Source organism: Phyllopteryx taeniolatus, chromosome 11 (assembly GCF_024500385.1).
Source record: "Phyllopteryx taeniolatus isolate TA_2022b chromosome 11, UOR_Ptae_1.2, whole genome shotgun sequence".
NCBI lineage: Eukaryota > Metazoa > Chordata > Actinopteri > Syngnathiformes > Syngnathidae > Phyllopteryx > Phyllopteryx taeniolatus.
The window spans coordinates 13,979,564-14,006,809 of NC_084512.1; the positions used below are offsets into that span (position 1 = coordinate 13,979,564).

General features: G+C 42.5%; 1 protein-coding gene and 1 long non-coding RNA gene across 4 annotated transcripts; one reads left to right on the forward strand and one right to left on the reverse strand.

Annotated features, from left to right (window-relative positions):
• Window positions 1-2,941: 2,941 nt before the first annotated feature.
• LOC133485856 (uncharacterized) lies at window positions 2,942-9,038 on the reverse strand. Its single transcript, XR_009790828.1, has 3 exons — window positions 8,468-9,038; window positions 4,547-4,676; window positions 2,942-3,247 (listed from the first exon to the last, which is right to left on the reverse strand). It is a non-coding gene; the product is annotated as an uncharacterized LOC133485856 (long non-coding RNA).
• Window positions 9,039-9,710: 672 nt separating this feature from the next.
• On the forward strand, window positions 9,711-27,004 carry thbs2a (thrombospondin 2a). Of its 3 annotated transcripts, XM_061790170.1 has the most exons (23): window positions 9,722-9,941; window positions 10,105-10,167; window positions 10,241-10,794; window positions 12,111-12,195; window positions 14,733-14,932; window positions 15,837-15,977; window positions 16,297-16,390; window positions 16,955-17,125; window positions 17,776-17,952; window positions 18,513-18,686; window positions 18,851-18,978; window positions 19,078-19,230; window positions 20,043-20,261; window positions 20,341-20,448; window positions 20,537-20,696; window positions 20,775-20,893; window positions 20,970-21,204; window positions 22,649-22,876; window positions 22,963-23,234; window positions 23,310-23,407; window positions 23,711-23,850; window positions 25,465-25,495; window positions 25,868-27,004. In XM_061790170.1, the coding sequence occupies exons 2-23, from the start codon at window positions 10,110-10,112 to the stop codon at window positions 25,869-25,871; spliced, it is 3,549 nt and encodes a 1,182-aa protein (XP_061646154.1). In that variant the 5' UTR covers window positions 9,722-9,941; window positions 10,105-10,109; the 3' UTR covers window positions 25,872-27,004. The 3 variants fall into 3 exon arrangements, with proteins under 3 accessions (XP_061646156.1, XP_061646154.1, XP_061646155.1); XM_061790171.1 differs by lacking the exon at window positions 25,465-25,495 and having other exon boundaries at window positions 9,726-9,941; XM_061790172.1 differs by lacking the exons at window positions 22,649-22,876; window positions 22,963-23,234; window positions 23,310-23,407; ... (1 more) ...; window positions 25,465-25,495; window positions 25,868-27,004 and adding an exon at window positions 22,227-22,453 and having other exon boundaries at window positions 9,711-9,941.
• Window positions 27,005-27,246: the final 242 nt, after the last annotated feature.

Here is a 27,246-nt window from a genome sequence, read left to right on the forward strand (position 1 = left end):
AGTAAAGGAAAACTACTCACCCTTTGAAGACACCAGAGACACGTAATGAGAGGGAACAGAAAGGTCTTTGCAGAGTGATGCTATTTACATTTGTGAAATTATTTTGGATGTGTAATTAGTTAATATTGTAATACTAATTAAATGCAGTGTTAATGTTTTCCCCTCCTGGAGCCGTTGCCTTATCGTGGTGGAGGGTTTTGTGTGTCCCAATGATCCTAGGAGCTAAATTGTTTGGGGCTTCATGCCCCTGGTAGGGTCACCCATGGCAAACAGGTCCTAGGTGAGTGACCAAACAAAGCACAGCTCAAAGAACCCTTATGATGAGCAAAAATATTGGACCTTGTGTTCCCTTGCCTGGACATGAGTCTCTGGAGCCAGGCCCGGAGGTGGGGCATGATGACGAGCATTTGATGGCCACTAAAAGACAATGAGGGTCCCCCTTCCCAGGGGCTGACCGCCTGTGGGAGGGACCAAGGGGGTCGGGTGCAGTGTGAGCTGGGTGGCGGCTAAAGTCGGGGACCTAGCAGCTCCGATCCCTGGCTACAGAAACTGGCTCTAGGGACGTGGGACGTCACCTCTCTGGCAGGGAAAGAGCCTGAACTGGTGCGCGAGGTCGAGAAATTCCGACTGGATATAGTCGGGCTCGCCTCGACACACACGGCTTGGGCTCCGGTACCAGTCTTCTCGAGAGGGGTTGGACTCTCTCCCACTCTGGAGTTGCCCATGGTGAGAAGCCCCGAGCAGGTGTGGGTATACTGATTACCCCATGTCTCGGTGCCCGTACATTGGGGTTCACCCGGGTGGACAAGAGGGTAGCGGTGGAGGGATGGGTCCTGAATGTTGTCTGTGTATGCACCAAACAGCAGCTCAGACTACCCACCATTCTTTGAGGCCATGGAGGGGTTGTTGGAGAGTGGCCCTGCTGGGGACTCCCTCCTTCAACGGTCACGTGGGCAATAACAGTGAGACCTGGAAGGGCGTGATTGCAATGAACGGCTCCACCGATCATAACCCGAGCAGTGTTCTGTTATTGGACTTCTGTGCTTATCACGGATTGTCCATAACAAACACCCTATTCAGACATGAGGGTATCCATATGTGCACTTGGCACCACGACACCCTAGGCCGTAGTTTTATGACCGACTTTGTGGTCGTATCATCGAACTTGCAGCCGCATGTCTTCGACACTCGGGTGAAGAGAGGGGTGGAGCTGTCAACCGAACAACACCTGGTTGGCTCCGATGGTGGGAGAAGATGCCGGTCTGACCTGGCAGACGCAAACGTATTGTGAGGGTCTGCTGAGAACATCTGGCAGAGTCTCCTGTCAGAAGGAATTTCAACTCCCACCTCCAGCAGACCTTCACCCACTTCCCGGCGGAGGCAGGGGACATTGAGTGAGAGCGAACCATGTTTCGCACCTCGATTGCTGATGCGGCCAACCGGAGCTGTGGTCGTAAGGTTGTAGGTGCCTGTTGTGGTGGCAATCTCCAAACCCGTTGGTGGACACCAGCAGTAAGGGATGCCGTCAAGCTGAAGAAGGAGTCCTATCGGGCCCTTTTGGCCTGTAGGACTCCGGAGGCGGCTGATCGGTACCGGCTAGCCAAGCGGAATATGGCTTTATACTTACACTTTATGTTGATCAGTTATAACTTGAGGCATCCATGTTAACATACAGTAATACAGTATCTCAAAGCACAACATGAGAGTTGTTCTGGCTGGTCCACCAATATAGACTAGTGTAGTTATGATGGGGTTGCCATAGCAATGACAGGGATGCTTATTCCAAGGCAGTGTATCATCCAAATGTTAAAGAGGCTGGTATTTTAAGGTAAATTTATAACATATTGTTGCTTTAAGTAAATGTAGTTGAATACAGCTGTAATGTCGTGACCGTATATGGTTAGAAGATGGAATGATTATAATTTAGCAGGGAGCTTTGTTATTCACCTCCAAACACTGTGAGCACATACAGTATGACGATTATATGAAGGATCTGCGCAACAACTAGGCTGCAGCACCTCCTGTGCCCAGGGACCCAAAGCCAAAGCTCCTCCTCCTCCTCCTCCTCTTCATCCACCTCCTCTTCGTCTGCCGCATAAGGAGATCTCCACTCTTACTTTCGTCCCTCTCACATAATGCACATCATAGTTTGGTCTCTTATCGTCCACACATGTTTGTAATTGCAGTTGATGGAAGTTATTTTTCCAAATATCATGTGTAGAATGAGAGCACACTTCTTCAAGCTGGTAAGCGCTTATAAACTTGTACCAATTAACTGAGTACTCTGCCTTATAGTAAATCCCCGTAGCCCATCATCACATGCAGGGAAATGAGAAGTCTGGAAGTCATTATGGGATGATTGCATCTCACAAATAAAAATGCAATTGGGTTGGGGTGAGTAGAAGAAGTGAAATGGTGATTGTGCCTCCGTTATCTACCACATACCGTATATTCAAACCTGAATTTGGGTAAGTATGCATCGAATTAAGTACATACAACTTGATGACCAGTCCAGGGTGTATTATGCCTCTTGCCCAAAGTCAGCAGGGTTAGGCTCCAGCTCACTGGCAGTGGCTACCCCAATCAGGACGAGTGCAATAGAAAATGTATGGCTGGATATTCATAATGAAACATAAAATTTCCTTTGACAAAACATTTTTTCTTGTAGTAAATAATGGAAAATGGAATAATCAGTTACAGGGTCAAACTGTCAGCATTTTAAAATCTCTTAAAAGTAATATTTACTGTAAATGTTCTGAATTGACTCAAAAGTTACATAGTTAGTTCAGAACATTGTGAAACTTCTAGGTTTTTAAACCAATGATCAGGAACGATTGCATTTAATTTTGCGCCATTGTGTCCCAACTGTTGTAAGTATAAACTAGTAGCAGATTGTCGTAAATATGAATTTGTATACACGTCTGCAATTTTTTTAATATAAGACCACATAGGAGGTGATTTAGGGTTGCTATGGCAATGAAAAAGATGACATTCTCCTAGTTATAAAAACACTTCCTTTTTATTACTGCACCGCTGTTAATGCCTAAAATCCATGTTTTATGTTTTGTTTAGTTTTTTTTAGAAGGAAATGTTGTTTTTGTTACTATTTTCCTGGTTGTTAACTATCTTGGTCTCTGAGAATTCGATTTTTTGTCAAGCTGGTTTGGTTCCCGACTATGAACAATAAACTGTGTCATCAGGTCAAAGGCGGGAGCATGGAAGGAGGATAGATCCTGACGAGCATTTGCTGAAAGAAAATAAACCAGAGCACACAAGTGTTTAAAAGTGAGGCAAGAGACAAAAAAAGCAAATCCTGTGACAGTGGACTGACCCATGTGTCACAATATTTGGACAGAAACGATCTAATATTGTGGCACTTGTAAAATACAGTACATCCACACATCAGCTCTCAATCAGGATGATACATTTTTCTTTTTAAATGACTGTTTTTAGTGTTACAATAAAACTATCAATTAGCCTCTTAGGTTGGCCATTGGCCAAAGAAGAACCTGTTTATTCTCAATGAAGAATGAAAAATTGTGTGTGTGTGTGGGCATATAACAAACATTTACAAATAGGCATCATTGTTGATTAAGTTATTAGTTACAAAACTAAATAGTGAGGTTACATTTTATACTAGATAAATACAGTAATTATGACCTAGGTCTGTTTGAGTTTACATACTAAGATAAATATTTAAGGACCAATTAAATTATGTTTGTTAAGTTCACACATTAGCTCAAGAGCAGTTACTTGTAGCTTCCATGACTGAAGTCTTCACATTAAAGATTGCTTTTCTTCATATGTTTACATATTTAACATGGGAGTTCAAATACACAAAGAGCTGAAAATCCATTTGGGAGATTGTGCAATATAATATTTTATAATGCCAGCCCTTCAAGCCAAATGTGGTTCATTGGTATTGCTCAGTTTTTTTTGGCAGGATCCTCATCCAAAGCCTGTTTGAAGTAAATCCTCATGAAATAAAAGATTCTCATCATTGCCCAAAAGATTATATTTTTGACTCTCACGTCATACGTGTGTCTCTCTCACCTGTTTGCAGTATTTCAAACCTTTCAGGAGCCAGACATGTGTTCTTTAGTCATACCGAAAAGTTGTTTTTTTGGTGTGCGTGTTTTTTTTAAATGTTAAAGACGCTTGAAAACCTCAACGGTGAGGTCACAGCTTGGAGAAGACACACGGAATCTGCAGTTGTTTATCAACTGAAGTGACACCACTCTGCATCTCTGGAGTTTGTGCCTGTGGATCTCTGCTTGGTGCTTCACAGTCAACATTTGCTAAATGATCTTATGGAAACAGAGATGAAAAGTGTTGGAAATTATTTTAAGTATTATTTGGTTAAGGATGAACAAGCTATTTTATATAACCTTTTCTATGAAATCATAGTGCTAATGTGACTTGGGTTCTTTTTTTACAATAATTTAGAAGACCTGTCACTTTTCTTGAAAGCTTTATTCGTGAATATATTGCACTATATTTGTAATTTTATACTTACTGCATACCAATACTGTATGGGTACACTCACCTGACTTGGGTTGAGGCAGTGTGAGTTCCGTTCCATCTTATGTGCCCTGAGAGTGCGTGGCGACCAGTCCAAGGTGTAGTTCACTTTTCTCCTGAAGTCAGCTGGGATATGCTCCAGCTCACCTGTGACCCTGACAATAAAAACCATATAGAAAATTGAGCATTATTATTTTTGTAACAGAATGTATGATGCAAATATTAGAAGCACAGGTGTACTTAATTAGATGATGGGTCAGATGTCAAGCATTCTGGCATTCTTATGATTAATCCATACATCTTCAATACCGCTTATCCCCATTAGGGTAACAGGTGAGGCGAGCTCGGGTATAAACCAGCTGACCTTGGACAAGTGTCAAAATCTTCAATTAACCTATGCATGTTTTGGGAGTGGGCGGCACGGTGGTCGCCTGGTTAGAGCGTCAGCCTCACAGTTCTGAGGACCCGGGTTCAATCCCCGGCCCCGCCTGTGTGCAGTTTGCATGTTCTCCCCGTGCCTGCGTGGGTTATCTCCGGGCACTCCGGTTTCCTCCCGCATCCCAAAAACATGCATTAATTGGAGACTCTAAATTTCCCGTAGGCATGACTGTGTGTGCGAATGATTGTTTGTTTCTATGTGCCCTGCGATTGGCTGGCAACCAGTTCAGGGTGTACCCCGCCTCCTGCCCGATGACAGCTGGGATAGGCTCCAGCACGCCCGCGACCCTAGTGAGGAGAAGCGGCTCAGAAAATGGATGGATGGATGTTTTGGGAGTGTAGGAGGAAGCCCGAGTACTGGGAAACCCCACACAAGCCAAGATTCGAACCCCAAACCTCAGAATTGTGAGGAAGATGTGATAACCACGAAATCACTGTACTGCCTGTTATAATTCATTTACACTTTATGATAATACATCGAAGAGTTCAAAGTTGTAGAGTATAACTGACATTTGTGATACCACTTTTTATTCTTCAAATCCTTTTTTTGAGCTTCCCCACTCCTTTCTGTGGAATGTTTTTCTTCATGCATGAGCCGAGTTACATTCTTCTACAACTAATGCTTTGAATTTTTGTCACTGCAGTCAATCCAACTTGTTAAAAGACAAATAAAAAAATGTCCGTACTTTCTTTTGTTCCCTAAATGGAATGTACATTGGCAGCGATGTTCACCATCCTTGAGATGTAACCCATCACGTATATCCATGTCTAGCCCTCGCGGCCCCTCAGCAGGGCTCCTAGAGTGAGATGCAATATCAGCTTTTCTTTCTCTGACCACAGAAGGAAGCCTTGGCAAAAACCTGACGATCACCAGACGCAAGACACTGCTTGCAAGCAAATTGGAAACATTCCAAGCATCTATTGTATCAGGGTTTTTTTTCCACTCTCACATTGCAGACATTGCAAGAATTCTTTTTGATTTATGAGTTTAAAATAGCTTTTCAGTTGAAACATTTTCAAGTGCAGTCACTGATGGTGTTGTGGTACACTCGCCTGACTTTGGTGCGGGCAGCGTGGGTTCAGTTCCCACTCAGTGACAGTGTGAATGTGACTGTGAATGGTTGTCCGTGTCTATATGTGCCCTGTGACTGAATGGTGACCAGTTCATGGTGTAGTCAGCCTTTTGCCCGAAGTCAGCTGGTGTTGAAAATGGATGGACATCTTCAAGAGCCCACTTTTATCAAAGAAGCCATGTGTTTCTTCATGAAAATCCAATTTTGTGTTCTGGTCTTATATTCACTGCGATTGGCTGCCGACCAGTTCAGGGTGTACACCGCCTCTTGCCCAGAGTTAGCTGGGGTAGGCTCCAGCACGTCCGCGACCCTAGTGAGGATAAGCGGTATGGAAAATGGATGTATGGATGGTCTAATATTCAAAGCTAGTCTTTATGGCACAACAGAAGACCTCTTTGGATCAATTGCATCATTGTTACATCTCGAAATTGAGAATGAAAATCATTAAAGTTTTAACCTCTGAAAATCCATCCATCTATTTTCTGTACCGCTTGTACCCATTAGGGGCACGGGCGTGCTGGAGCCTATTCCAGCTATCTTTGAGCGAGAGGCAGGGTACACCCTGAACTGGTCGCCAGCCAATCACAGGGCACACATAAACAAACAACCATTTGCACTCACATTCACACCTACGGGCAATTTAGAGTCTTCAATCAACCTGTTTTTGGGATGTGGGAGGACACCGGAGTACCCGGAGAAAACCCACGCAGGCACGGGGAGAACATGCAAACTCCACACAGGCGGGGCCGGGATTTGAACCCCGGTCCTCAGAACTGTGAGGCAGATGTGCTAACCAGCAGGTCACCGTGCTGCCTCCCTCTGAAAATGATTGTAAAATTAAAAATAGCCTAGATATACTTCATTTGTCAAATGAACAGCAAAATATGGTTTCTGCACATTGACGCAAATTCAAGGGATAAGAGCAGCCCCATTCTGTGAGGCAGCAGTGCTAATGACATAACTTTGGTACCTTTTTCATTAAAAGAATACAGTAGTCCTCATTACATTTAGAATGTAAAATTGTTTCAACATATTTTATTACGGGCGGCACGGTGGACGACTGGTTAGAGCGTCAGCCTCACAGTTCTGAGGAGCCGGGTTCATTTTGTCCACCTGTGTGGAGCCTGCATGTTCTCCCCGTGCCTGCGTGGGTTTTCTCCAGGCACTCCGGTTTCCTCCCACATCCCAAAAACATGCATTAATTGGAGACTCTAAAATTGCCCGTAGGTGTGACTGTGACTGTGAGTGCGAATGGTTGTTTGTTTCTATGTGCCCTGCGATTGGCTGGCAACCAGTTCAGGGTGTACCCCGCCTCCTGCCCGATGACAGCTGGGATAGGCTCCAGCACGCCCGTGACCCTAGTGAGGAGAAGCGGCTCAGAAAATGGATGGATGGATGGATATTTTATTACTTTTATTTTTTGTTAACTTGGAGAAATAACATTATTCAACTGACTTTGTTGTAAGACGTGGCAACCATTTTGAAAAATATGTCTCATAATTCTAAAAAACTTGGAGGTCAAAAGTTTGGTCAGCATCTGGAGCTTAACTCAAGTTTTTTTTGCTTTTTCTTTGGCCTTTTTTGTGTTTTATTTTTTGTTTTTTGTGATACCATCTCAGATGATGATACCAGTGATGGCAATGTGGAAGATTGTGATGATAAACATAATAATGGTAACAGATTTATTCTATGTAAATGGGTAAGTCTAAATGTTCCATAGTCTATTTCTAACCAACATTAAAGCAATAGTAAAGTTATTACAACTGTAAATATTTCTATGAAAAACATCTCTGGGCCATAAATATAAGAAAAATGGTAGGTATGGTGGTTTGATGTAAGTGGTACATGCATGCATGTCCTGCTTACGCTAGTAAAAGTAGCACTGATCCAACTTCTTTACTTCAAAGTAAAACTGCAGATTATATAACATATTCATTGTGATACATTTGCACACAAAATAGTTTCCCTCTTTTATTAAATTTTATAGTGTATGTACAGAGAAGAAGAAGAAAAACAGCTAGCTAGTATTGGCTGAGGCTTTTGTGGAATCAAAACAATGTGTTCCCCTTTGCTAACATCGTGTACTCACTAACAAAAAAAAAAAAAGCTTAATTACCTAATGATAACAAATGAAAAAATACACCTTATCTGTATGTGATTTTTTTTTAGATTAAAATGAGAATTTTTTTTATTTTTGAAGTTTGTGGTTTTTAGGTATTTCCCACGAATCCTTTTTGTAGCCAACAACATCAAACAGTTCTCTTAAATAAGGTCATGGATGGGGAATATCTTGCTTCTCCGCATCTGTTGTGTCGTCATCCTTAAAACTCTGGTTCACATTTGGTTTATGCTCCCCCCCCCCCCCCCATATAAATACGCAAGATCTCAGTCAATCAAGTGTAAGTTGATTTTACCTCTTACATCTTTACCATTACCTCTGTCAAGTGTGGGAAGTAGCTGGACCCAAGAGCAGGCGGAGGCTGATGTAAAATGATGAACAGTTTATTGAGCAAAGGTCATGGAGGTGGTCCTGGATGTGTTGGCAGGCGACCGCGTGAACAGGAAGCTGGCAGGAATGACGTGGGTCAGGAACACTGGGAATGAGGGGACACAAGAGTTAACGAGGAGTTGAGTGGCTTACTTGAGTACGGTGGCCCGTGGTACCGCTAGGAGAGGCTGCAATACTTTGGCGAGGATTTCCTGGAACAGGCAGGCTTAAATACCGGTGGTGATGAGGCTGATTGGAGACAGGTGCTGAAAACAGAGAGGGGAGGGGGGAGAGAGAGAGGACGCAAAGAGCCCTCCAGGCTACTATAATGGAACTGCAGGCCAGTATATGACAACCTTGCTTGTATGTCGTGCCGTCATCCGCAGAGGTTGAAAAAAGTAATGATCATGTTTTGGTAAAATAAGGAGTAGAAAGTGCAGATATACTTGTTTTTAAAAGTAGGGAGTCAAAGTTAAAAAAATAAAAATACATAAAAATAAAAAAATCACTTTGTTACTTTCCACCCCTCCTCTTGCCCAAAGTTAGCTGGGTTATGCTGAGCTCAGCTGCAACCTTAATGAGGATAAACGGTATTGAGGATCAATGGATGGATGGATGGATGGATGGATGGATGGATGGATGGATACGCTGAACCTGAACTCTAGTGCGCCACATTTAAACGGAATGAGAGGATCTGCTTTGGTTGGACAGGACTGAAATCAGCTATGATCACATCTACGGCAGTGCAGACGTCCCTCTTTTAAATGAGCTGGGGTAGGCCGGTCCACGAAATTACCAACACCCAGTAGTGGTTTCTGATATGGTGATGTTTGCACTTTGCATATTTCCTGATAGAAAAACATCAGTCGAAGATCAATTCCTGCAGATTTTACTTCAACAATACACTGATAGTCCCGCGACCCTAGTGAGGACAAGCTTTTCAGAAAATGGATAGATGGACGAATAGACGTTGACAGTAAAGTGCACCTACATTGCTCGTGTAACACTTTTTCCTTGTAAAAGTGAGTTCAAGTGCATGGGGGGGGGGGGGCAGTGAGTGAGTGCCAAGGGGAGGATGAGCGTGAGGGAGGCGTCACGAGAATGTGTGTATATGTGTGTGTGTGTGTAAAGTAAATGACGCCACGGTAAGGTCATTTTGTAAGATGGGCTCCGAAGAGCCCGTGCTAGACTTGCTAGCCAGCTGCACCCCCTCCCCGAGGGCCCACTATAAGAGGCGGGAGGAGTGGCTCTCACCTCCAGTCGGTGGATGTAGTCACTCGGAGTGGGATTCTCCTGCTCCGGTCCTGGAGGTGCCGCTTTATCATCATATCTCATCGACTTCTTTTGCTTCCTTTATTATTATTATTATATATTTTTTTTAATTATTTTTACTTTATTGTTGGATTAATTTAACATTTGAGGTAAGTTCGGTCACGTGCGGATGCTAACTCATTCGTAGAAGCTCCGTGCTTGGCGATACACAAGTTTATTGCGTTATTTAAAAATCATTCGTGCCTTTTAATTCATATTATTGAAAGTCGTGAAGGCTTGAAACTAATAAGGCTGTTTGTGTTGTGTTCGAAGGCAATATGATACTCAGGTACTTGCTACCGATATCATTCCTCTTCCTCCGCACGCTCGCTCAAGGTAATCATTTAATTTGGATGAAATAGCTCGTTAATAGTGAGACATTTTCAGTGTAACTGTGTGAAATTTGTAGATGGCGAGCAGGACGACGACACCTCCTTCGACTTGTTCGAAGTGAGTCACATCAGCCGCAAGACACTGGGGGCCAAACAGTTCCGGGGCCAGAACTCGGACGCCCCCGCCTACCGCTTCATCCGCTTCGACCACCTGCCCCCGGTGAGCCCCGTTATCCTCGGGCAAATAGTGCGCCAGATCCAAAACAACGAGGGCTTCGTGTTCGTGGCCAGCATCCGTCAGGACCGCAGCTCTCGGGGGACCCTGCTGGGCTTCGAGGGTCCCGACGGCCAGCGCCAGTTTGAGATCGTGTCCAACGGACGCGCCAACTCCCTGGACCTGGTCTACTGGCTGGAAGGTGCCCAGAACATCGTTTCGTTCGAGGACGTGGACCTGTCCGACTCCCAGTGGAAGAACATAGCGCTGCAGGTCCACGGGGAGAACGCCAACCTGTACGTGGGCTGCAGCCTGGTGGACAGCGTCATCCTGGACGAGCCGTTCTATGAGCACCTGCAGGCCGAGGGCAGCCGCATGTATGTGGCCAAAGGATCCATCCGGGAGAACCACTTCAGGGTGAGTCATGCAGGCCTCCCATGCACTGCTGCTGCATGGTAAGGCTTTGCTGTTTTGATTCGGAATTATGGGTTAAGTTCATCTTAACCAACAGTTTGTACATTCCAAAGCAACTCATTGTTCCACATTTAGACTCTAAATTGCAACTTTCTATGTAAGCTACCAATGAGTGAATGTGTGTGTGAATTTGTGTAGAGTGAGAGTGCAAGAATCAAGTCTTTATTCGTTTAATACATGCAAGCGCGAATAGAAGAAGGAGAGAGGGGCCAGCTACAGTTTAAACAATGCTGGTTGTCCTCTTGGCGGTCCCCTCCCCAGAACATGAGGGGGATCAGTAGTTCAATCAATGAGGACTTGGCTCTGGGATTGCAAGATTAAAGGTTCGAATCAAGCTGTTGAAGTGCCCTTGAGTGAAGCCAAGAACATCTCACCTTTGAGCTGCTCACTCTCTCACTTACCTGCATTCTTCTGTGTGTAGGAATTTAAAGGTGTCGTACTACATGCATTGCATGCAATTAAAAATATACAGCCGAGCGGAAATTTAATTTGAGAAAGTGGTATGGAAGTGTGAAATTACGTAACCCCAAGTTTCAACCGATGCGATGTAAATTATCCAACGCCTAAAAGTAGGAACGTTCAAAAAAATAATAATAATTACTGATTAAAGAAAATCTATAATTTCTTTAATTTTAACACATTCAGTGCCACTGACTGCTTTAAGAAGTCAATTATCCATGTTAACTGGGAGCGCTGGCACTGAATGAGTTAATGATCACACTACAAAAATCTATTCCAGCATAAAAAGGCATAGAAACTGCCATTCTGCCTGATCAAGCAGCTGAACAGCGCAGGTAGAAAAATGTATTGTAATGTTTATACCAACATTAAATTGCAAATTAAGAGTAACTTTATAGGAAATGTAGTTACATTGGAAGTGACTGATAGAGCAGTGTGTCCGCTGAGCCTTAAAAAGTATTGACCTGTATTTGCCCAAATTAAGGTCTCTGTTATGCAAAAGGGAAAAAAAATAGCAGTATACTGAATCCTGCTCAGATTTTGTTAATGGACAGTTTTGAATATGGACAAAGTGGCCTTAAAAGTCATGAAACTTTCAAATTAATACATGTTGATAGATAGATAGATAGATAGATAGATAGATAGATAGATAGATAGATAGATAGATAGATAGATAGATAGATAGATAGATAGATAGATAGACAGACAGATAGACAGACAGACAGACAGACAGACAGATAGATAGATAGATATATAGATATATAGTATAATGATCGGTTTATGTTTGTGTTACCAAACAGGGTCTTCTGCAAAATGTGCGGTTCATCTTTGACACCACAATCGAGGACATCCTGCTGAGTCGAGATTGTGAAGTTTCCAAACAAGGTACCATGTATTTCTCTTTTCTTCTTTTTTTTAACCCCTCTTAAATTACTGTACATTATGTTCTTTTATACTTAAAGCAGCAGCTACCCACCAAAAAGTTCCCTAATGAGTTCAATCAAGAGGCTTTTCTATTTGTGTGACCTTGAGCAGCCAAAGGTTGTGTCAAACATAATTATATTTGCAGATGTGGGCCAGTCTTTCACGTGCAAGTGTGCAGTCTTAGATCAGAACCACACTAACTGCCCGCATCAAACGTTTCACTGCATACACTCAGATGACTCACAGTTTTAACTTCATTTTTAAAGTGGGTCAAAGGAATTGTAGATTAGATGTGTGGCAAGATTTCCCAGCATTATGTTCAAGGGAAAAAAAGGAGTCAGTGGCTGAAGGTCGTGAAGGTGGTGTGGCCCACAAAAATGCACCCACGCACGCATTATTATTTCCACTGCACAGGACCTCAAATAAAGCCCTGGGAAAGAAAATACGAAAGGGAAAGTGAATACCACACTTCGGAGTTAGCCTCGACTTCCAGCTGCACACATGCACGCACACACAGGGAAGTCACAACGTTGGCTGATTAGGTTGCTTTTCTCAACTCAATCAACTCTCTCATGAGAATTAGAAGTTCTGATCCTCAGCGGTGCTCACAAAGACTAAATAATGTATATATCTAATCATGTTACTCGTCACCTAATCTGGGAACAGTGGGACAAAGTGAATCCATATGAGGTGTGCTTTTCCTGACAGTTGCCACAAGCAGGGTTAAATTCCAGCTTTTGTTTTACAAATGTCTGTCTTACACAGACTGAGGAGACAATTTCATCGTTTGTGTCTTTTTACGAGAGAAAATGCCGTGTGACTCTCAGGGAGTGAATGCTGTGTGAATCCTTTCATACTTGTCATGCACACGCAGCATGAAGCCCTCTCGAGGTTTCAATTAATCTAGCAGCCCAAGCAGGAAAGAATGCACAACTTGAAGCTCAAGCTGGTTTGTTGTCGGGCAATTTTGGGTGACTTCTTGATTTAGAGTGCCCCGGTCTGCAATCAATCTTTGCCAATTTATAATGCTTGATCCAAAACATTTGCTTTCTCTGTCACGCAGTCATCATGTCATAACTCCCGTTTTGTGGCTCCAGGAAAAAAAACTGGGTGGAAGCGAAAGCTTAAAATGTCATGTGGCCCGTTGCGCCGTAAAGATGTCATATGCATGTATGGTATCTGTGGTCTTTTTACTTTCTGCAACTGCGACCACAGCTAGCTACTAACAACAGCTACTCATTTCTTTCGATGGATGGATGGAGTCAATTAAAGCTTTGTTTCCACCAAGAAGTACAGTTTAGTAAAGTATTGTTCGCAGGGTCCAATATTTTTAGACCTTTCTTCAGTCAAAAGTTGTAAAGGCTACTGAAAGTTGAAATGTGCAGTTATAAGCAATCACAATGTATCCCACCGTGGGTTGCTTGAAGACATACAGACAATACAGTGGATGATAGTGGTTACATACTGTCTTTTCTTTGTCCAGTTCATGGTTTACAACGTACATTGTGTTAAATTGATGTGATGTCCTATTTACTTGGCTGACATACTGAAGAGCTCACCATCCTACATACCCGCATTGTAAGCCAGAACCACGTTTACCGAACTGTACAGCTTTGTTGATATATGGCTTGACAGCCCTCCAAAAGCCTTCACGTTGAAGGCCATGAGCCCAGAAGACAGCAACTCTACCCAACAAATAGAGAATTCTATTATCTGTTCATCAGGATTAATTTGATTGTTTTTGCTTTGCGATCTCACTGGAACATCAAAATTCCATCCATCCATCCATTTTTCTGAGCCGCTTCTCCTCACTAGGGTCGCGGGCGTGCTGGAGCCTATCCCAGCTATCATCGGGCAGGAGGCGAGGTACACCCTGAACTGGTTGCCAGCCAATCGCAGGGCACATACAAACAAACAACCATTCACACTCACATTCACACCTACAGGCAATTTAGAATATTCAATCAACATACCACGCATGTTTTTTTGGGATGTGGGATGAAACCGGAGTTCCCGGAGAAAACCCACGCAGGCACGGGGAGAACATGCAAACTCCACACAGGCGGGACCGGGGATTGAACCCCGCTCCTCTGAACTGTGAGGCTGACGCTCTAACCAGTCGGCCACCGTGCCGCCACATCAAAATTCTTCTATGTAAATTAATCTGTGTGGTCAGTTCATATTGTCACTTATCCGAAGGGTCGTGGAGATTTATGACAACGCATTGGAGAACACCCACATTTCAGAGTTCTCTACTTCTGCCCACTCCCTTTACCCCCACCCACTCCTCAGCTAACCTCGCTGTCACCATGCTGTGGAAAGATTAACCGTCTCTTTCACTGCTGACTGAGCATCTGTTTTTGGGAACACAATAAACACTATAATCCTCACATTGTCGCAATCTTTTTGTGCTTGGCCTCAGAAGAACTGGGAAATCCCTGCATTCCCTGATCAGTGTACTTCTGTTTTCCATCCTCCTGATGTCTCTTCTCTTCCAGATGATGCCAATATTGTAAGCGAAAGCACAGAGATCGTGGATGTGAGTCCTTCCATCACCACCAACATCATTGGCCAGAAGCGAGATGACGCGGGCGCAGACATGTGCGACCGCTCCTGCGAGGAGCTGAGCACCATGTTCCAAGAGCTCAACGGCCTCCGAGTGGTCGTCAGTAATCTCATTGATGGCTTGCAAAAAGTGGTAAGCAGAAAAGGATGGAACGTTGTTGGCAGATTCTGTTCTGGATGATACTGTATATGGACGAGTATTCATAATATGCAGGAAGATTCCGTTGAGTAAATGAAGGAAGAGGACATCGTCTTGTCATTTTAAAAGGTTAAAGGTTAAGAGGTAACCCAGATTGGTTTAAAAGTAAACAGCTAGTGACCACAGGGCTGTTTATAGCTACCTGAGGTAGCTCAACCCCTATGACTCCTGCTCTCTGTGGCATTGTGTGTCAGACAGATTTTATGACATGCTACATGTGGATATAGGAAGTGTTCCCCTGGCCGCGTTAGGGTCCAGTTTAATGTCTGGCTGTGTTTCAACAGCCCATGTGTTTCCTCTGGGAGCCTCCCAACAATAAGAGAGTCTGGGCATGAAGCTTGGAAAAAAAATGGCTGAGATGAGAAGGGTCCCTGAGGCTCTTCCAGACCGAGTGGTGTCTTAGATTCTAATGCCGCACACTGCTGCCTCCATTCTTCAGCACACAGACACAAAATTTTGGCAGCAGTTTATTGACTGACACTTGCCAAGGGTGCAGGAGTCCAGCCACAGACTTGTTTCTTTCCAATTGGGTTGGAGGTTACAATGAAAATTTCTGAATTATTTCACTGTTTGTTATATAAAGTAATTCGAAACGCATTTACAAGTATTCAGATTTTCTCAACAATCATTGATCTTTGTGGTGTATTTACCTTTTCTCTGAGCCTTTGGTACCTCAAAGGATGAGGGAAGTGATCTCACTAAATAGCTTTCCGTTTTTTTCTCTTTTCTGATGCAAGAATTGTTTGTTACTCATGCTTGAGTATTATTCACTGCTCCATTAATTAGCATGATTCTGATGTCTCGAAATTCAAACTCAACTGTGCTTGTTGTATGTCAGACGCAGGAGAACACCGTCATGAAAGAGGCCCTTGGAAAGATGAAGAACACTAAGGAGAAGAACATGTGTTGGCAGGATGGCCGACTGTTCGATGACAAGGAAGACTGGGTTGTAGACAGCTGCACCAAATGTACCTGCCAGGTAGAGCTGACTCAAATGGAACAATTTCATCTCACCAGAACCTAGTACAAAATGATCTGAAAATTTAAGCACTGTCATGCTGAAGCTGGATTATTTATATACACCAAAATACTATATTTTGCTGTAATACCAATACCAAATTAGGTCATATTATTTAATACTAACAAAACGTGAAATACAGTATGTTTTATGACATTGCATTCTTTTCTTTTTTTGTACTAAATTCTTGTGAGAACACTTTACATGACATGTTATACAAATTTACTGTTGATCTAAATTGCCCTGATTGTGCATTAATCTTAATTTTTCTTGATGACAGGAGTCCAAGGTAGTGTGTCACCAAATTACCTGCCCCGCAGTGGCCTGTGCCAGCCCTACATTTGTTGATGGCGAGTGTTGTCCTGTGTGTCTGCGTAAGTACTCAGCAGCTCCTATAGGCCTGAACCCCCGCCTCCTGCATACCAGCACTGTAATATGCATTCAATGGCACTTGGTTGGCTGATATGCAGAATTTATCTTTCATTCAAGATGGTTTCGGTAATCTTTTATCACGGAAATTTCTTCGATAATTCCTCCTCACCAAAAAAAAAAAAAAAAGTCCCTACCTAACATTCACTGACAATGCAAAAACTAATTACCTTGATAAACTTGATACTAACACAAAACGTTTACCCCCATAATCGATTGTTATTCTGTATTGTTTTGTCTTTTCTGTGATGTATCATATCTGCAAGCCTTCTGGCAACCTATTGTCATCAAAAGGGATACCAAGTTTGATTGTTCCACAGTGTTACCTGACTTATTCTTTTTACTGTATTGCCGGTAATGTTTTTTCGTTTATTTAATTCACCTAAACCTTTAACGTATAGTGTAGGTTTCAACAATGCATGGATAACAAGTAAAAAGTTCACAAATACACGTATGTCAATTGAAACTGCTATTTTGCTTATTATATATATATTTTTTCATTTGTCTAGCTAAAGGCAGTGAGCATGGCTGGTCCCCGTGGTCCGAGTGGACAGAGTGCACAGTCACCTGCGGGACAGGAACTCAGCAGAGGGGAAGGTCATGTGATGCAACCAGTAACCCCTGCACAGGACCTTCAATCCAGACTCGCAAGTGCAGCCCAGGAAGATGTGACAGTCGCGGTGAGAATATGAATCACCTTTATGATGTGTTGTTATTTTGACGGTGTCAACAAAATGTGAGGGAGGGATGTGATCTACATTGGTGAAATCTCACCTCCAAAGACCACCAATGAGATACCGTACAGTGCAACATTCCTAAATGTTGAATCAGAATGAGGTTGGACTGCATGGTCGGCTTGCAGGGTGTGCCCAGTATAAGTTATTTTCCAAATAAACTCTAAACTCATAACCCAAAGCCCAGTGACTCACTTTTGGCTGTCATGCAATATTAGTGATTATTGTCATTTTATATAAAATATAAGAGTTTGGGGGATTTTCACGACATATTGGTGGATGAAATGAACATATTGGCTTCTTGTGAGATTGAGGGATTGTCTTGTTATTACTTGAGGGTAACATTACACTGCATCTGTGCGAGTAGCTGAATCAGTCTAACCGCTGGATGATAGCTTACACAGTGTGATGTAAACACTGGAGCTAGAACCTTGGAGCATCTTTGAAAGTGAGCCATGGCCTCCAACATCACATAGTATTTACTTGTAGAAAATTTGTTCAACTTTTTAAAATTAGACCTTTTTTTCTATTTTACTCGGTGCAAATCTTAGAGGATAATTTTTTTTGTGCTGCTCACCTGACGTCTGATTTTTCAGTTCGCCAGGATGGAGGATGGAGCTTGTGGTCGCCGTGGTCATCCTGCTCAGTGACCTGCGGAGACGGCCAGATCACCAGGATACGACACTGTAATGCCCCCATGCCTCAGCTGGGGGGGAGAGACTGCGATGGAAATGGGCGAGAGACTCAGCGCTGCACTGCAGAGCCTTGTCCGAGTGAGTATCGCAACCAGCGCCACTTCCTCGTGCCTTGCAGCTCGCCTGAGGCAACCTATTTTGGATGAGCCTCCTACAGGAAATGTTGACCTAAATCACAGTATCTCTTGTAGAGTTAAGTCACCACCGTCTGACTCGCTGGCTACTCCCCAGAAAATGTACCTTTTTTTTCATAAATTATGTGTTCAGTCAAGCACTATAATCCATATTTTTCTGAATATATACACTAATACAGTATATGCGCTGAACATGTACGTGCTTCACTACTGTGTAAACGGCCCCTTCGGATACAGGACTCAAAGACAACAAATGTGGACTGCAGCTTTGTTATCGTATTAGTGTCAAGTCACTGACTTACCGTAATTTAATTTCAGCAGCCCTTAAAGCCGACCTTTTCCAGGCTATTTCCTGAGTCGCTATCCTGTAAGACAGGTACCGCTACAAAACTGGGGCGTTGAAGTCATCCTCCAAATTGGCCTGCTTCTGACATGCAAACACTGCTTACTACTGTGTTGCTGAGTTCTGATGTTGCAGACACAAATAAATCTCTGTTTCATCAGTCGATGGAGGTTGGGGGCCTTGGTCTCCGTGGGCAACCTGCTCAGCAACATGCGGTGGTGGGATCAAAAGTAGGAAACGTGAATGCAACAGCCCTCATCCTCAGTACGGCGGCAGGAAGTGTATCGGAGAGGTCAACGACAGTGACAGCTGTAACAAAAAAGACTGTCCTGTTGGTAAGCTCTTGATTATAGACTATAGACTCTCTTTCTAGATTTTGATTCTGTTGATCTATCAGGATACATTTTATGACATTGAGGATCTTTTTTTTTTTTTTTAATTATATGAAATTACATTTCATTAAATCTCTTTTCAACCTTACCATGTGAATCCCTTTTAGATGGCTGTCTGTCTAACCCGTGCTTTGGGGGAGTGGACTGCAGCAGTTCTCCGGATGGTTCCTGGGAATGCGGGCCATGCCCAGCTGGTTTCCGTGGAAATGGTACCCACTGTGAAGATGTCAATGAGGTAAATGTTTTCTGACCTCTGACATATTCAAACAAGAGGGATGTTTAAGACTGATCCATGTCATAATCAGCTTTTTCCTTTATTTCCCTCCTCCTGCAGTGTGACATGGTGTCTGACATTTGCTTCAACGTGGGCGGACTGCAGCGCTGTGTCAACACCGATCCAGGGTTCCATTGCCTCCCTTGCCCTAAACGCTACAAGGGCACCCAACCTTTCGGGATGGGGATGGATGCCGCTAAGAAGAACAAGCAGGTAATGTATACGTAGATCTTGCTTGAAATTGATATACAATAAAATGGTTTTCTTCATTAACAATAGTTGCAGCATTTTATCTAATGAGATCAAATTAGCTGTATCAAAACCACATTTTTTTCGACAGTAACTCTCAGGTTTGAGGAGCACTTTGACCCATTATCAGTAAGCAGACAGGAGGAGAGGCTTTATGCATGTCAAACACAATACCTCTCTACTATTTTCACAATATTAGCAGAAAATCTGTTTTTGTTTACTATGAATATAAAAAATATAATGGTGCCTTTGAATAATAAAATCGATTAGGTTTAGTATTTCCACAGCTAAAGCTACACATAATACACTAGCCCTTTCACTGAACTACTTTTTACCCCTCTATAGGCCTTTGCAGATGCTCATCTATATTGCCATGCCCCAGTCATATAGTTATTTGATTTGAGGATACTGGAATTGTCTCACCGCTGGCAGTGAAGGTTCCATTTCAGGGTTTTTGATCAAAGGCCTGCTCTCACTGCCACTTTCTACTCTTTGAACTCATGGAGTGGCTTTCAAAGCAGAGTCATATTTTGGTCCGCCGGTAATGAGTGGCAGCTGTGAGTACCTTATGAGGCAGTGGTGAGCCACAGTGGGATGTGTGATGCATTAAGTTGGATTCTATCAAATCAGCAACGCTCTGAAGTACTTTGTCTAAAATGTCTTTCTTAACCATCTCAATTTGGAGCTGCTGTTATTTTGCAATGCTCTTTCCAGACAGACAGATGACAACAATCTCAGACCATTCCAACCCTAACCCCATTTTTTTTGTCATGCAGGTGTGCGAACCAGAGAATCCCTGCAAGGACAAGACACACAACTGTCACAGATCAGCTGAATGTATCTACCTTAGCCATTTCAGTGATCCCATGTATAAGTGTGAGTGTCGCACTGGTTATGCTGGTGATGGTTATATCTGCGGTGAGGACTCTGACCTCGATGGCTGGCCCAATCAGAACCTTGTGTGTGGAGCCAATGCCACCTACCATTGCAAGAAGGTATGTCATTTGATTGCTTTTCCTTACATCTCTTTTCATGGAAACAATTCTGTAGTTAGAAGCCCTTCTGCATTTTCAGGACAATTGCCCCAGCCTGCCCAACTCTGGACAAGAAGACTTTGACAAAGATGGCCAAGGAGACGCTTGTGATAAGGATGATGACAATGATGGAATCTTGGATGAGAGGGTGTGAGATGTTTTTTACATATTTGCACACATGACTTGTTCCTCTGGACCTCTACATTCCTCTAACAAGTGTACGTTTTCAACCTTAGGACAATTGCGCCCTCCTTTACAACCCTCGCCAGTCTGACTTTGACAAGGATGAAGTAGGTGACCGCTGTGATAACTGTCCTTATGAGCACAACCCTAACCAGATTGACACGGACCACAATGGGGAAGGGGATGCCTGTGCTGTAGACATTGATGGAGATGGTAAAAGAACCCTCAAACTGTGATTATTATTGCCATGCCACTGTTGTGTCTACCCAAAATCCATCTTTATTTTCGTAGAAATCATGAATGAGAATGACAACTGCCCTCTTGTATACAATACTGACCAGAAGGACACAGACATGGATGGAGTTGGCGACCAGTGTGATAATTGTCCCCTCCTGCACAATCCTCTGCAGGTACTGTAACACACAGCACCTCAAAGGTACCAAAAGTCTTCATACTCCTAATCAATCATTTGTGTTGTACCAACAGATGGACTTAGACAACGACTTGGTGGGAGATCAGTGTGACAACAACCAGGATATTGACGAAGACGGCCATCAGAACAACCTGGACAACTGTCCGTACGTGGCCAACGCCAACCAGGCCGACCACGACAAAGACGGCAAAGGAGACGCATGTGACTTTGATGATGATAACGACGGTGTACCTGATGACAGGGACAATTGCAGACTGACCCCCAATACAGACCAGCTGGACTCTGATGGTGAGGACAGAAGTTGTTTGGCACTTTCTATCATATTTATTATACATGTTAAATTTACGTAAAAATACCTAGGCAATCACGGCATAGCAGATGACAAATAAGAGACTTACTATGACTAACTTTGCACCACACAGAAGGGAATACACTTAATTTATTGTCTACCACTCATTTCTTTCAGAACAATGGTCACATCTCCTCTTTCATTTTAAAGTTCAATATGTTTTTGACATATCTTCAGTGAAAAATGGCAAACAGCCACAAGGTCAGAAGATTGCTCAAGCATACAGTAGGTGACAGTAATGTGCATTACAAACAAGTTGCCATCGTCCCAAAAAATCAAGAGGAAAAAGAAACGCTGTGGAAATAGATTTTCCATAAATATAAAAACTAATTACTAGATCGGCACCAAAATTTGATAAGTGGAATACATTTTGATTCTCCATGACCATCTATTTCCAGTTAATTAACTGTGGATCTAGTTAATTATATGCTAGTGTGTGGTGTTCAGTGACATGTTGAGGTTTATTGAGATGAGTTCAAGAAAAAGTCAGATTTATGACGTCCGTGTACAGAATAGCAGTACAAGAAAGTTGTTCCTGAAGCAACTGAAGATAGGAGTATCTAAGTATCATCGGGTGTAAATACACAAGACAGGCACAAACATTTGACAGTTGTGCCTACATCCTTATACACAACAAATGCACCTGTGATGATGCCACTCTTTTTCCTCTGGTGTTCAAGTTTGACTTGAGTTTTTCTGATGTTGTGCATGAAATGTGGCAGTGGAAAGAGTGGAGCTTCGGGGTTGGCATGGGTGATGTCATTCCACATGACTTCAGCGAGTGGCCCAAAAGGGCACACGCCAGCTTGTTAAGTTTTTATTTGTTTTAGCTTTGCTCTTGATTAGTTTGCTGTGCCCAAATTGCCCAGGGTTACCTGGAGTTTATACAGCTGTGTGTAACTGGAAACAGACAGCTTCGGAGGAGGGCCCTTAGTCACTGATGCGTTTACTCTCTTCACAGCTTGTCAGATAGTGTTTATTTGACAGAAGTGTAGTCTCGTGTGCCATAACAAACATGATGACAGAAAGCAGCGAGCTACTTCCATGCGGCGGCCTTCATGACTCACGGCAACCTTTCCACTGGGAGCTCCAAGCCTGCTGTTTGGCTCAAGTGGACCTCGGATATCATCACTGATAGTTATCACCCCATGACAAAAGATGGCTGCTTTTTCTTCAGTGACTTGGAAAATGTGCTTAGCTATACTCACCGGCCACTTCATTCGGAAGAACTCAGAAAATTATCCTTTTGTCTTTGGCACACAGTCGAGCACAGACTTCTGCCAATGCAATTTGTATCCATCTGTATATTAGCAGGGTACACATGATACCCAGTTCCAGTGTGAATAAGGTCAAGCCTGTCTCTCTTGTGCCTTTCTTTTCCAGGTGATGGAAGAGGTGATGCCTGCAAAGATGACTTTGACAATGACAGTATCCCAGATATCCTCGATGTCTGTCCAGAGAACAACGCCATCAGCATCACAGACTTCAGGAAGTTCCAGATGGTCCACTTGGACCCAAAGGGAACCACTCAAATCGACCCCAACTGGGTGGTGAGGCACCAGGGCAAAGAGCTTGTGCAGACTGCTAACTCTGACCCAGGCATTGCAGTAGGTGAGCATCACTCGTTATAACAGCGTAAAATTACAGTCTAAGTAGAGTCATGTATGGAAGGTCGTGCTTTTCTCTCACACCACCAGGCTTCGATGAATTCAGTGCTGTGGACTTTAGCGGCACGATGTATGTGAACACAGACAGGGACGACGACTATGCAGGCTTTGTTTTTGGCTACCAGTCGAGTGGGCGCTTTTATGTGGTGATGTGGAAGCAGATCACACAAACCTACTGGGAGGACAAGCCCTCCAAGGCCTTTGGCATCTCTGGTGTGTCTCTCAAAGTGGTCAACTCGACCACCGGTACTGGAGAACACCTCAGGAATGCCTTGTGGCACACTGGCAACACTCCTGGAGAGGTAGGCTCAATTTTAAAAGTTTTTGTTTTCTGCTTTAAAAGCGCTGGCATTTATTTTCTTATTTATTTAACATAGGTACGCACTCTGTGGCATGACCCCAAAAATATTGGCTGGAAAGATTACACAGCTTACAGGTGGCACCTCATCCATAGACCGAAAACTGGTTTCATCAGGTAAAATATTCACTTTAAGTTACTGTTTATAACAGTGTAAAAATAGAGACTGTTCGTGGGGTATTCATTTACAGTGAGCCGTATGAGCACCTCTCAGTATGAAGCAGTACAGTTCTACACCACTGCAAACTATAATCCCATTAACTATATTGTTAAATTAATACCTCTCTGATACAGCTCTTGTATTGTGGGTCAATAGATGGGCAAATGTATGTAATAAAGAGTTCGGTGGCAGAGAAGTAGAGTATAATGTGTTTCTCACATTGTTTGCAGAGTTTAATGTGTTTATCATATTGTTTGCAGAGTTGTTGTATACGAGGGTAAACAGATCATGGCTGACTCAGGACCAGTTTATGACAAGACATTTGCTGGTGGAAGGTTAGGATTGTTTGTCTTCTCACAAGAGCTGGTCTTCTTCTCCGACCTCAAGTATGAGTGCAGAGGTTAGTAGAAACCATTTTAAATGTATATACATTTATATAAATGTATATCTTTCAATCCTTAAATGAACAAATTGCTTTTCTACTGTGTGTCTTTCTTATCAGCTTATTAGCTTATTAGCTACAAGGAAAGTCTTGAGTGTGGAATTCAGTTGGTGTTTTTTTGTTTTTGTTTGTTTGTTTTTTTACTGAGTTTATTGTTAGCTTACTTTATAGTTGTAATAAGTTAAATGATCCACACCAGAGTTGGACTGACTGTGGTTCTTAGCTTCAAAATGAGTAGCATGGTTTTAAATGAGGTAGTAATAGCTGTGCACCTTCTAATGGGACAGTGATGGACCTAAACAGCACATGTGAATTCCATGCCAATGAAAGTCTTAGCAGAAACTTTATATTTTAGACTACAAAGATTACAATAATTCATCCAAGGGTGAGACTAATCATCATCAAAATTCTGGAACTTGTTCTTTTTTTAACTGCGAATCCAGTAAATGTTGTGGATCCAGATAACGGGGTGAATCCAAGATATGCTCACTCCTAGTTAACATTACAAGACTTTTCCTCAATTCAGCAGTGAGTAATGGGTGAATGTTTATGTTGAAAATCAGGCTTATGCAAAATTGATCTGTCTTGCCAGAGGCCTTCAATTGTTTATACAGCTCTATTTAGACTGGCAGGTGTGAATATTTGGATATTACAGATTTTCTTTCTTAGCAGCAGTGTGTTTGTGTGTATGGATCAAAGCTAGGGCTGCACGATATTGGAAAAAAATTACATTGCGATTTTCTTTAACCCTGTGATATATTTTGCAATGCTAAAAAATACAGGATGACATACACGTAACGTAAAAACCAGCGCACATTTCTCTTTTTTCATCTCTAGAAAAACTATGCTCAGTAGAGTACAAAAATATAGTCATTTGTATGTAGTCTATCTGTATTTAAATGCACTGTAGTATTGAGCAATAGTCCAGCCAGACATGAAGTTAAAATAATTTTTCATGCCCAGTTCTACTCTACAGTCATTAGCACATTCCTAACCTTATTCATTTGTTTATAATCTGTTATTTTACACCCATGTTTAACATATGTATTAGTATTTCTATATTTTAATGCATTAGTTTAACCAAAACATGTTGTTGTGTACAGCTAAAGCTTGTATCTTGAAATGGATCTCCTCCCAAGTGTAATTTGTTGCGACACGCATTTGTTTGTCACATTCTGAAGAGAGATACAATAAATACAGGCATGGAATTGTTTCCCGTGTCCTCGTTAATAGTTGTCATACAAGAAAAATAACTATATAACGCTCTGGGCTGCTCCGTGTGTGTTGTTTGGTGGGTTATACTTTACCGTAACATCGGTGCTAATCTTATTTTCCCTCTACTGGTTTGATTCACTGAACGTCAATACACCACCATTGCGCAGGACCCTGCGATGGGACTATTGCGCACACGTACATTGCGATTACTATGTTCAAACGATATATTGTGCAGCCCTAATCGGAGCACACACGTGGTAACCAATCAGGGAACCAGAGGTACAGAATACCTCTTGCTTTTTTTTTTTATGTCATATGCGAAAAGTCTGAAAACCCTTCGTGTCTTTTGATATTCAGATGAGCTGGACTTGCCGACAAGGGTGAAAAGGTAACATCGTGTGTGTTACGTGTTGTTTTGTTGGCCCAAGCAAATTTATAAAAGATCTCATGCTATGTTTTGTGCGTGTTAGCTTTTTTTTGTGTACAATGCACTAGATGCATTGTGGAAGACCTTGTGAATGTGCGTGCGCGCCTGTGTTTGTACAGTGTGTGTGATTCAAGGACTTCCAACTTTCTGTCCAGCATTGAAGTGTGGAAAAGCCTACAGCCTTCTAGCAATCACTCATGATGCCCGTACGCCACGTGCACACGTTTTTTTCAGCGCTTTTGACTGCAACGCTCTCACCCGGCGGTGTTGTTGTTGTGCATTTTGATTACAAACACGCAAGTAATAGCCACTATTTACTCTGTGTTTCCGCAGATAACTGAATCAAGATGGCGAACGGGGATCTCAAAGTAAACATCACATCGTCACAGAATGCATTTCAACGCAAATGAGACTTTCCATGCTCTTCCATGTCTCCACGCTGCAGAGGAAACCATGACTCTGATTTCCTCTTTTCCGGGTGACTTGTATGTATACGTTCCCCTCAATGGAGGGTGCGCGGGAGGACGGACATGAGTGGATGGGTGGCAGAAACTATGCAGAATATTTCGTTTTAACTAATGTACTTATGACTACATTTTTAAACAATTCATTGTACAACCACTTAGATTCTGTATGTGCTTTCTTACACTATGTGAACCAAAATGTGGTTTGTTTGAGATTCTTTTTCTTGGCTCCTGTACAGTATGTCACAATAATCGTATCAGTAACCAAAACATCATTTTACTGTCATTTCTTTTAACCCTGAATGTTTTTAATTGAGGACTTGAGTGAACAACTATTTTTTAAAAGCCATTTTAGTAAATGCCAAAGATGTTTATACTAAGTCTGTATTATAATTCCTTTTGTAAGTTATTTATGCTTGTTGCTTGATTTGTTTTGGGTATTTTTGCATTTTTTTCTAGAGTTTGTAAATATTATTTATTTGTTCACACTGACAAAGCGCATAATCGAGAACCATAACTATCCAGAAGAAATTATCACGTGTTTACATATGCCCTCATTATTGTCAAAGTTCAGTCGAGGAATTTTGAAAGTTTCCTTCACTAAAGCAATTTGCAACTTTTCTTGAATGCAACTGAAAATACTTTGAGGCAGTTTACTTTGGCAGTAACATTTGTTTAAAAGGAAGTGTAATACACTAAATGTGTGTTTTCGAGGCTTGTTTTCACCTTAATTCTTTGGCTCGTAATTATGGTTTGTGCTACACAGTGAGACATTATCGCATGAACGGCAAAAAGTCAGAGCTTTAACAAGCAGCCATTATGTGCAATGGCTTCATTAACAGTGTGAATATTCATATGGTAACCATTTCTTAAAAAGGTTTATTTGTCTAGGTACAATTTATTGTTCTTCCAGGAAACATTTGCGACGTGGTCATTCCCTTGCACAAAATAATGTTTTGTTGTGTAAGATTGTTCTTTTTCATAAATAAATCACTTGTACACATTTTGTTAGGACTGTTATTTAAATAGTACCCTTGTAACAGATGTGCAAAACATCAACTCAAATGCATTTTAAGGAGATGAGGATTTAAGGATGGAATTTTAGTTAATTAAACCTGGCACGGTGCACGACTGGTTTAAAGCGTCTGCCTCACAGTTCTGAGGACCAGGGTTCAATCCCCGGCCCCGCCTGTGTGGAGTTTGCATGTTCTCCCCGTGCCTGCATGGGTTTTCTCCGGGCACTCCGGT